Source organism: Protomyctophum bolini (genome assembly GCF_963924005.1).
Source record: "Protomyctophum bolini genome assembly, chromosome: 19".
Classification (NCBI taxonomy): Eukaryota; Metazoa; Chordata; class Actinopteri; order Myctophiformes; family Myctophidae; genus Protomyctophum; species Protomyctophum bolini.
Genome location: NC_137880.1, coordinates 25,953,210 through 25,965,709, shown reverse-complemented (window position 1 = coordinate 25,965,709; position 12,500 = coordinate 25,953,210). Strand labels below are relative to the sequence as shown.

The 12,500-nt window shown below is 45.2% G+C and overlaps 1 protein-coding gene across 1 annotated transcript in view; it reads right to left on the bottom strand.

The window, feature by feature from the left end:
* The window catches only part of LOC308333842 (uncharacterized protein), a gene marked incomplete at its 3' end in the record, with an annotated part of 41,375 nt that overhangs the window by 15,530 nt on the left and 13,345 nt on the right, over positions 1 to 12,500 (bottom strand). The window contains 1 exon segment of the mRNA XM_080790346.1: positions 4,048 to 5,120. Coding sequence (XP_080646472.1) covers positions 4,048 to 4,323 — 276 coding nt within the window. The 5' untranslated portion in view covers positions 4,324 to 5,120.

Below are 12,500 nucleotides of genomic sequence, written 5' to 3'. Positions count from 1 at the left end.
GAAGATTATATCGATTTAACATGCTGACTCCAACTATGCCAGTATATATAAACATTCACTTTTGTTGAAATAAACAATCAATCATTTGGTTCTTGTCTATATAAGGACTTTCCATGCAGCTTTTCGCAGCCGTCGGGTGGAACCCACCTCATATGTCCAAACCTTTTACTTTTCAGGATTAAAAAAATAGCTAAAACATTTTCGAGCTTGTAAATCTGACACTTTTGATGCTTTTGTGTGAAGCTATATGTATGATCAAGACTGAAACGTTATGTGTTCACAGCAATGTTCACACACACACACACACACACACACACACACACACACACACACACACACACACACACACACACACACGCACACACACACACACACACACACACACACGGAAGATAAAAATCCAATCTGTACCGCCTTTGAATGTCTACTTTGTAAAGGGGGTTTATTATACTTGTAAGCTAAATCAACCGTTCTTTACAGTATACGTTAATAGCTTCACGCGTTGAACTGGTTTCAATGTAGCTCGTCTCAGATAACTTAGATAAGGATGAGTGAAAGGAAAGGCAGCTAGGTGAGCACTTCAAACGAGATTGGAATTTACTCGTCTTATAAAAGGAATCAATTTACCAGCAACCTCATATGATCACTTCATATCCTGTTCACATGTGTTGTCTAAACGTGCTGTCAGGTCTGTGCCTTTTGTGACGTTGGTATCTGCCTGTTACTGACACCGTTGAATTGAGCTCACCCACCATGCGGTACCGAATGCATGCAGACTCCACTGACCTTGGCCATGTGGCACTGTCACAGGGTTATTAGAGAAACCTAAGCCCAGGACCAAAACTAAAATGGGGAAAAAATATATATTGTTAAAGGGACTTCAACCCCTTTTGCAACCAGATATTTATATATATAATATATTTTAATGGTGTTTGGGAGACAAGAAACACTATCCTGGGGTTTTTATGTGGGTTTATGTGGGTAATATGTGTAGATATTTCCATATCTTTCCATGATGTCATGGACACATGGCTCACTTACTTTCTGGACTACATGTTGTCTCAGTAAGACAGCCCTATCCACAAGGAGGAGCAGTGCACCAAAGCATTATGGGAATTGTAGTCCAGGAAGGAAGTGAGCCCAGTGTCCATGACATCATGGACACTACTAAATTATCTAAAAACACATATTACCCACATAAAAACCACAGGAAAGTGTTTCTTGTCTCCCAAACATCATTAAAATAAGATCTGGTTGCCAAAGGGGTGAAGTGTCCCTTTAACTGAAACTAAAATAAAAATCACAGCGTGTTTAAGTGAGGGGCGCTAATATATTAAAGTCTAACTCATGTTGGTTAGGTGATGTAATGGTGACACATTATGACGTAAATTTTCCCTTCATTGTCAATGGAGTTTACAAAACAAACATTGAACTAAAGACAAACATTAAACCTGTGTATATGAGTATATTTTATTATGTCTGTTTAATACTTGCCCCTGGGCTTCTGATAAAAAACCTGAATAAAAAGATTTTGAAAAGAAAAGAAAATGAGCATTTGTGCCTGTCGTAGACATGCGCAGAGCAAGTTCAGTCAGGGAACCTCAGTGCAGTTGCTGCCGGCCGTTAATTGGGCCGCCTCAGCATCAGGCTCTCATTCACATGATATTCACATTATATTCAATAAATATATATTCCATCCATTCTTTAGTTGTCCTGACTGAACCTGTGTATAGTTAAAAAAATGGAAAACTAGCCTAATATATATATATATACATATATATAAATATATATATATATAAAAATTACGTTCTAAATCATCTTAATTTTAGTTTCCCCACTATCATATCTATACGGAATGCATTCCTTTCTTTCCTTTTTGTTTCTATAAATAAAGGCTTTTCTTATAATACCTGAATAACTAAGAAAAATATTACTAAGACGTAATAGGTGCGAGAATCTGCGCATGCTGTTATAATAGGTAAAAATTTGCCAAGAATAGGCATTTTCTGAAAATAGCAAATCGGCTATTTTCACATGCAGCGGAGATTTGTGTAGAGGAAAAAAGGAGAGGGCCAAGTACAGACCCCTGAGGGACAGGGACCTCGTTCAATGAAGTAGCTAAACACACTTTGTAAGTTGTGGTAAATTGTTCCTCATCTTACTGGGTAATCCCCCTCCCTCAAGGACCCCTGGGGGTCCCTGGACCCCACTTTGAGAACCACTGCCCTATAGGCTATCATAACCCAAAGCCATGCTGTATAATCATAATGCACAAGATTATGGGGAAACGCAGTTGAATTTGAAATGTTCTCATTGAAACCTCATTCCTTAGGGCTTGTAATATGTACAGTATACGTACATGACCACATTCAAGTAAAATCCTGAGTGGATGGAGAGACTTTTCTTCTTCCCGATTTAGTTGCTATATGTCAATTAATTCCTCCCCATGTACACACTTTTGTCAGTGCTGTTGTATATCCTACTCACCTGCCAGTGAGGAAGCCCACACCGGGAGAACACACAGCCTCCTTCCTACTCCTCCCACCCAATACCCAGCCAAATATCACCCTCCCCTCCCCTCATGGGCCACAATTGTGTTCGAATAGACGCTTGACAAAGCCGATGCAACAGGATGGATTCGAACCCCAATAGACTCTGCGGTGGTGAGCAGGTACTATACCACTGCGCCACCTGAGCACCATACTTTTTATGCTACTTAAATTAACATTGAGGATTGTATGCCGTGCGCACACACAGAGGTTAAATGGTTAAGAGGAACAAACATCCACAGAAGTGAGCTTGCAGTCATCGCCATGGAGACTGGGTCAGGTACAGAGACGTTGGGGTCTGGCAGTGACCCATGAATCTCTCTCTGTCTCTCTCTGTCTCGCACGCACGCACGCGCACACACACACACACACACACACACACACACACACACACGAGCGCACACACACATTTCACTTCAATGTCAGCTACATTTGACACTAAAAGAAACATTAATAAAGTGGGTGTGTCCCCTGATGAAAGGTCAGAAAATGTGGCCATTTCTACCAATCCCTAAAGTAAAAATATGTTTCCATGGAGCAATTAAATCATACACACCCCTCGTGAAACAAAGACAGCAGGGTGTGTGCATGCACACAAGATAATAACGGGCCTTTCCGTATACTTCAAAACTGTGTGTATGATTATTATCATTTGCAGGTGTACACGTTACAAATCATACCCTATACGTTTATAACACACCTTTCCTCAACTCACCTCTGCTCTGTCTGTCAACCACACTTAATGTATAGGACCCGCTTCACTTCTGAATGAATGGATAACAAAACGTCCAAACTATAACAACCTAACCAACCAGCTTTTGGTTACAGTCCACAAACTTCGTCTCAAACATTGACATTGAATGGAAAAGTTTACAACTTAGTGTCTGAGCAAATAGGCATATATGGTCTATAGGACTAGGTCATGATGACGTACGATAAGAGCGCCCCTCACTTCACACAGGTGTGATTCTTTTAGTTAGTGTGGTTGCCCAGTGACAAGGACAACCCTGGGCAGCTTTTCTTACACAAAAGGTTGAATAGACAGAAAGAAAAACACATTTGAATAAATGAATTAACCCTGTGACTAAAAATGTAATCCCTCAATTCTATTGCTTTATAGACGTGAGGGTCTATTTCCCTTTAACGAGACACTGTGATGGACAAGAAAAGCTTGAACCATGTCCCTATATCTGTCCTCTCCAGAGGTTCTTATTATGTGACAAAGTCTTGTCTCTGTCCTGATTGGATTGCCATACACAGGGATGAGTGACAAGAGAGTTTTAGCCACATCTGACCTTGGCCTTGCAATCTATTCAAATCAGAACCATAATCCCATACAGATAGAGAGAAGGTTGCTCATTCAGCCTTGAAGGTTGTTTGTTCCCATGCACTTGCATGTGAGCTGCTAAACCCGTGAAGAACCCTCTCTTGAGCTTTTTGTTATACAGAAATCCCCACCACATGTAGACAGCACACATCCAACGCAGGCCCCCCTCACCTTTTCCCCCGTGCCGATGTGCAGCCCCTCCATCACCTTGGCAAATGACCCCTTGTTGATCATCTTGCCCACCAGGTAGGAGCCCACCCGCTTGGAGTGGGGGAAACTCCGGAGCATCTCCCGGGGGACCTTCAGGCCGGGGAGAGGCGGCCGCTCACCGGCCGGCCCCGAGGCATCCCTCGGAGGCACGCCGCGCTCTCCCTCTCCCTCTCCACCCACACCTCCTTCCGCCACCATGCCCTCGTCCGGAGCCGGCCTCACTGCAGCAGCTGGCATCCTGTGCGGCAGCAGCCGGGCCGGGGCTCCATGCGCGCAGCGCCGCGGGGGGGACAGTCACGCAGCGAGTAATACAGCCTGTGCGCTGTGACTTGAGGATGGCTCGGCAAAGCATGCACCGCGGGGAGCTGCCGCTGCGCGCGGGACAGACATGCACCGTCTCTCAGCGCTCGGCCGTGGCCGCAGACGGACACGCACGTCCTCCTGTAGCCGAGAGGCTGGCGGGACAGAGGCAGGAGGCTGAGAGGAGCTCTGCAGCAGGTGTCTGTGGATCACAGAGATGTCGCTCCACAGGCAGGCGGAGTGGATTCCTCATTCCAGACGGGCAGAGAAAAGACTCCTCTATTTCCTCTTATTTGTCCGTCTGTCAGGTGTGTATGTCCCTATTTAGACACTGTCTCTGTCCGTCTGTCTCTCTGTCTGTCTGTCTCTCTGTCCGTCTGTCTCTCTGTCTGTCTGTCTCTCCGTCTGTGGAACAGAGCAATACTCAATGGTGACTCTTCTCTCTGTCTGTCTGTCTGTCTCTCTCTCTCTCTCTCTCTCTCTCTGTAGTGGTTAGTGGATGATTAACCGTTGTGCTCCTATAGGTCAGCGCTAGTGATGAGGAGGATACCCTACACCGTAATTACCCCCACCACCACCTTGCGCACACGCACGCATGCACGCGTACACAAAGTTACACAGTAACTATTCAACCACTCCCACACTAGCTGGCTGTATTGTCCTTTTTTCTCTATTACTTACTTATTATAGCCTACTTGTTTGGTTTTGCACGTTCAGTTCAATCTTGCTCATGTCTGAAACATACAAGAGCAGAAAAAACAAACAGATGACCTGTGAAATAAGATGTACTGTAATAACACAATACACACAACATCAAAGGAATTCAACATAATTATGATGTAAAACTAATTGTACGTTGTTGAGTGAAACATCCCAGCATTCTGCACCTGTTCAAAACACAGCCAGCTCCACCTAATGGCTAAAACACAACAATGAAAGAATCTTGGATACTGCAGTAAATCCCTGGGGGTAAATGTAACTCTGAACAAATGAAACCAAATGGACCCTATATGGGTTGGTTGGTTTAATGGATAAATGAAACGCTGAGGATCTTATTGTGTGTAATAGTTGTAGGTGTGTGGTGAAATAATTAAAAAGTAAAAAGTGCACAAACAGTCCTGAGATCTGTATGGTTACCATCCCATCTAATATGTGGTGCTTGGGTGACATCTCTCAGTATAAATGCCTTACCCAAAGAAAGGTAAATCTAGTAAAACTAGATTCAATATAAACTTTCCCCCCCTTTTTTATGAAATTGATTTAAACTGAGTCAGCAGACTAACGTTACAGAGACATAAATGGAATGCTTGATTACACAATTAAACAGTGCATCACTGTTGTATAAAGTACGCCTTCATTCTCTGACATCTGAGTAACTCCAGGTAAACCACTAAAATGTAACAATACGAACAATATATATATATAAAAATAAAATAAAAATTGAAGATCCACGAATATAGGTCGGCTATTTTTGCTATCCTTTACAACTGGTTTTGGTGGTGAAAGAGAGGAGATGATTTCCACATTATACAACAGACGTTTACACAAGGTTTATGACAGTCAATCAAACTGGAGTACATATCATAGAGGATGGTGTATTTTCATATGAGTGTGAGAGGGTCAGATTGCTCTCTGTGGCGCAGTTAAATTCTTCCTCATGATGAAAGGAGGGCAAGAGCAGTGTATCCGCCTTGTAACCTGACACACACACACACACACACACACACACACACACACACACACACACACACACACGCACACGCACACGCACACACACACACACACACACAGCTACTCTTCCCCCGAGTGGCTTGTGTGAGTCCATTGAAGGCTCTAGTTACCGTATTTTGTTTTTTGTATGTTGAAACGGTATGAGTCAATCCTGGCACAAACCCTGCTCAGGGCTATACAGCGGCTGGCTGTAGTGTGGCGGTCTACTTATACTCCTACCTCGGCGCCGTGGAACTTGGTCCAATCACAATCCAAACACTCTGTCGGCCATGTTTTCCCCTCCAGCGGTGGGCGAGTCCACAACATGATGACAGACACAACCAGGACTTCATGACAAGCTTATATCAGCACCTCTGTGTAGCACTGACAGACTGCTGCACCATGACAACACACACACATATTGTAATTATGTTTTTTTGTATGAATTTTATATGGACCCCAGGAAGATTAGCTGTCATCAGCTAATGGGGATCCATTCAATAAACCACACACACACACACACACACACACACACACACACACACACACACACACACACACACACACACACACACACACAACCTTGTGCTTTTCCCGTGCAGTCGATGCTGAGCGGCGCAATGTCCAAACTCTCATATGGATAGGCTTAGGATCAGGTAAATCATCTGCCTTCATCAACAGCTGAGCCATCGGGCCAGTGCTTGGAGTACGGCACTGAGCCAGATCACAAACTGCTCCCATGGTGCCGCTATATCTACATGCATGGCTCCACCATCTCTCCACTCTAACAGGCCAACCTATTCTCACTCTCGGTTGTACACGCCCCTGTCTTGTCCCTTTTCAACACCGGTATAGTCCCATCCACAGGAAGGCGGAAGTACGGTTCTCACTCCCAAATTGTAATCGTAATGACGCATGACGGATCAAAACATTTACAAAAAAAAGGCTGCATGACACCTCAGAACCTTGAGGTGTTAGCCGAGCGAGTGGCCATGCCGGGTGGAGCTCATCATCATCATCAGGGAGTGGCCATGCCGGGTGCTGCTCATCATCATCAGCGAGTGGCCATGCCGGGTGCTGCTCATCATCATCAGCGAGTGGCCATGCCGGGTGCTGCTCATCATCATCAGGGAGTGGCCATGCCGGGTGCTGCTCATCATCATCATCAGCGAGTGGCCATGCCGGGTGCTGCTCATCATCATCAGGGAGTGGCCATGCCGGGTGCTGCTCATCATCATCAGCGAGTGGCCATGCCGGGTGCTGCTCATCATCATCATCAGCGAGTGGCCATGCCGGGTGCTGCTCATCATCATCAGGGAGTGGCCATGCCGGGTGCTGCTCATCATCATCAGCGAGTGGCCATGCCGGGTGCTGCTCATCATCATCAGCGAGTGGCCATGCCGGGTGCTGCTCATCATCATCAGCGAGTGGCCATGCCGGGTGGTGCTCATCATCATCAGCGAGTGGCCATGCCGGGTGCTGCTCATCATCATCAGGGAGTGGCCATGCCGGGTGCTGCTCATCATCATCAGCGAGTGGCCATGCCGGGTGCTGCTCATCATCATCAGCGAGTGGCCATGCCGGGTGCTGCTCATCATCATCAGCGAGTGGCCATGCCGGGTGCTGCTCATCATCATCAGCGAGTGGCCATGCCGGGTGCTGCTCATCATCATCAGCGAGTGGCCATGCCGGGTGCTGCTCATCATCATCAGCGAGTGGCCATGCCGGGTGCTGCTCATCATCATCAGCGAGTGGCCATGCCGGGTGCTGCTCATCATCATCAGCGAGTGGCCATGCCGGGTGCTGCTCATCATCATCATCAGCGAGTGGCCATGCCGGGTGCTGCTCATCATCATCATCAGCGAGTGGCCATGCCGGGTGCTGCTCATCATCATCAGCGAGTGGCCATGCCGGTTGCTGCTCATCATCATCGTCCCATTTCGTTTTCAGGAATCTCTCATCTCCATATTTTAGCTTTTTGTGCGTTTAGCTCGAGGAGTAGCAGTTTGGGATATATTTCCACCCGATAGAGACGATTTGCAGAACAATAAGCGTGGAATCATAAAACATCTGTCTTCGTCAACAGGAGAGCCAGTCACAAGCCAACTCACGAGTCACAACTCATCACCCGTTTGACAGGTGTGAGAACTGAGAATGCGTGGTTCGGCCATGTGTGTAAAATGGAGTGAGAAGGTAATCTGCTTCTATGCACATAAACACACAGACATGCTGACACACCATGCGCACACGCACACACCACCAAACCGTACGCACACACCTACAGTACACACACTCGGTGTGCCTCACTAAGAACAATTTTCCAGACTATTCCAGGATGGAAGATGGGCGTAAAACAGACCAGTATTGTACTGATGGTTTCGTATAGCTGGAATCAAACACACACTGACCATAACTCTCATTTGACCCCTTCACTTGTCAGTCTCTTCCTATACTACATAAATACACTCGCACATGTATATTTCAAAATAGACAAAACTGGGCCAAAACTCTATATTCAAAAGCACATTTCGAGGGAAAGTTTTTTTTTGTCAGGAAAAACTATTTCTCATGCCAATTTTTCTTCAAGGCCGACACAATGTATTTATTTTGGACATTTTATTAAAAGAAATTGGTGTACAGTTACACACTGATGTTGTGCACCAATAATAGCAGTACAAGGTCACAACACTAACAAAACTACCTAAAACCTAACTGAAAATGTTATTAGCTTCCTTATATACACAGCAGCTGTCCTTCATTTAATACACAATCTGCTGCAGGTGCGCCTGTGAGCTGGCAAAGCCAGCCCTGTCACCCCACTCACAGACACCTTGATCCCGCCCCCCTGCCACAAATATTAAAAACTAAACTAAATGTGTATATACATTGTTTTATCTTGATTGTTTTGCTCCACTTTTGCTTTGGCAAAGTAACGTATGTTTTCTCATGCCAATAAAGCTCCTTTGAATTGAATTGAAATTGAATTGACAGAGAGAGACAGACTAGGTAGAGGGCAGTGAGGAGCAGATCTACAAGCTCCAAACCCGCCGCTTCTCACCACTTTTTGAACCCAACAGTTAGAATATGGAGATAAGTCTGCTCGACAGCAACGATATACGCAAGTGAAAATCTGGAACAATTAAGGAGGTGTGAGAGCCACAGAGAGATGAGCGACAAAGAGATCTAGAGAAAGTGAGAGAGGCCATGCAGAGACAGAGAGATGAGGAGAGTGAGAGAGGCCATGCAGAGACAGAGAGATGAGGAGAGTGAGAGAGGCCATGCAGAGACAGAGAGATGAGGAGAGTGAGAGAGGCCATGCAGAGACAGAGAGATGAGGAGAGTGAGAGAGGCCATGCAGAGACAGAGAGATGAGGAGAGTGAGAGAGGCCATGCAGAGACACAGAGATGAGGAGAGTGAGAGAGGCCATGCAGAGACAGAGAGATGAGGAGAGTGAGAGATGCCATGCAGAGACAGAGATGAGGAGAGAAGAGTAGCTTTGTGTGCTCCATCACCACCCAGGAGAGGGAGAGAGAGAGAGACACACACAGAGAGAGAGAGAGAGAGAGAGAGAGAGAGAGAGAGAGAGAGAGAGAGAGAGAGACAGAGAGAGGAATGTGGTAAAAATCAGAATGACAGGTACTGAAGGACAACACAAAGAGGAGAGAGAGAGAGAGAGAGAGAGAGAGAGAGAGAGAAGTAGAGTGATGGAGCACTACGACTGAAAAATGTATCAGAATTAATAAGACCTCTAGAGCCCTATTATATAACCTCAGCGCTGGTTTATTTGAATGTTTGAGGGGGGGGGGGGGGGTCAGTGTGTGTGTGTGTGTGTGTGTGTGTGTGTGTGTGTGTGTGTTGCATATACGTATGCCGGTATGAATGTATGTGTGTGTTTTCCATGGTTCATAGAAGGCCATGCCCCACTGCCAGAAAGTAACCACAGACTAGTGCACATGCATGTGTGCGTGCGAGCGTGCGACAGTGTGTGACAGTGTGTGTGTACTGTATGTGTGTGTGTGACTGTGTGTGTGGACTCGGTGTCCACACAAAACGCTAAGTTACATTGAAATTAGGTGTATTCCTGTGTGTACTGTATGTCAATATTGACTTTCATACACGCACGCACACGCACACACACACACACACACACACACACACACACACACACACACACACACACACACACACACACACACAAAATGTGTGGATACTCTCAATTAGGTGCATCATACAGAATTATGCATGTTTGTTTATGTGTATTTCACACACAGGCATAACGCAGTTGAATATATTTGAGTGTATTTATGCACATTATGTGTGTCCATGTTGTCTGGGGTGTGTACATGTGTGTGCATAATTGTGTGTGTGTGTGTGTGTGTGTGTGTGTGTGTGTGTGTGTGCTCGTGCGTGTGAGTGTGCTCGTGCGTGTGCTCGTGCGTGTGTGTTGTGGAATGCCAGGCCGGCCTGCATGCAGCACTTGGCGAGCTCCACAGCGGTCAAATTAAATGAGAAGAAACCCCCTCCCCTCCTCCTCCCCCTCTCGCTTCCTGCCTGTAATAAATGGATCTCCAGCATCCATTAAGGCATATTTTAACACCAAATAACTCCATGAAACCACACCAGAAGAGACACACTCAATCCCCCTCCGTCTCTCTCACTCACTCACTCATACTCAGTCTTCCTCTCCGTCTACCTCTCTCTCTCTCTCTCTCTCTCTCTGTGTCTACCTCTCTCTCTCTCTCGCTCTTGTATCATAAGCATACGTATAGCCTGGAAACCAGAAGAATCTGGCATTGCAATAAATCTTTTGCCCTCAGCAGATTTGGATTTCACTCCCTCCGAAGTAGTGAGGGACCAATCAGGAATCACTGCCAGTATAAAATACTTTTTTAATCCATCCCTTGGAAATGCAGGTTCCACACAGAGATTCCAGACTACGCAGTGATATTAGTCTGTCCATTCAAGGCTACTCATGTACAGTACCTCCTCCATGCACGTGAATGCACAGTACTGTACAACACTATATTGCATGCACGTTTATACACACATGCATGCAAGCGCTCTGATTAATGGCTATTCCACAAACGTTGGAAAGAGATAGAGAGAATGGGCGAGTGTGTACGCCAGGGAGAAAATGAGAGAGAGAACATATAGGAGCTGGATAAAGTGAGAGGGATCGGGAACAAAGAAAAAGAGAGGCGGAGGTTGGAAGACGGGATGGATGGACGGACAGAAGGATGGACGGATGGATGGATAAAGAGGAGGTTTTAACTTCACTACGCTCTCATCTTATTGTAAACTATTAAGAGTGTTTCATGAGGGTCGTAACTCTCTCCAGTCTCCATCGAGGAGAACCACTAACACTCTGAAATCATCTTGTTTTCCCTTCTGCCTCATTGCACAAGTTTTTAAAACTTCACTTGTCATTTGTTGGAATGACTAATTCTATATAAAAATCTGTTTGGAACTGGAAAAGGTTCAGTGCAGCCCCTACAATGGCTCCATGTTGAACTCTCTTTACCCACAAACTACAGTAGGTTCTTGGTAAATGATCATATAAACTACAGTAGGTTCTTGGTAAATGACCATATAAACTACAGTAGGTTCTTGGTAAATGATCATATAAATTGACTCGACTTGGAGACTTTTAATAGGGTCGTACATGAGGCAAGCTAAAGAAGTCTTTCCAGATCCACAGGTCCATAGAACCCTGGTTGTTCAGATTGTAGCATCCCATACAGAACAGAAATACAATTATAAATATACTCAAATATAATGCAGAGCAAACATACTGTACACAAAATGTCATACACATTTTATCATATGAATTGTTGCAAATTCAATCTACGGCAGTGGTTTTCAGCGTGGGTTACATGTCCGTAACTCTGATACTGTACAAATGGAACCAAATCTATTTGGTATAAGTCCATTTGTTAGGGAGGGAGAGAGATGGGGAAGGAAAGAGGGAGGGAGGGCAGGGGGAGAGAGCCTTCACCCACTCAATAAACCGGGCATTGCTGGGTGCCGAGAAAGCAAGAGCAGCAGATCGGCAAGTTCAAAGCGCGTTGCTTCGCGCCATGTTTCAAGCTTGTGGATCTGCAACTGTACTACGATCAAGTTGGGCATTCATTTACGGGGAAAAGAAACACAACAAATGAAAATACGATATGCTAAGCCTGCCAAGTTGCCATAATATAAGATGGAGATATGGGCTATATCTTGTGCCACCCCTTTATTACCCCTTATCCCAAAACCTATTTGGCTTTATTTTATTTTTTAAAGCTTTTAAAATAGTTATAACCGATCTACAAGCTCACAACGTATTTTATAAGGTTTTTCAAAATATAAAAAAAATGGTAAATACGTTTAGGGATAAGGGGTGGCACAAGATAGGGCCCATAGC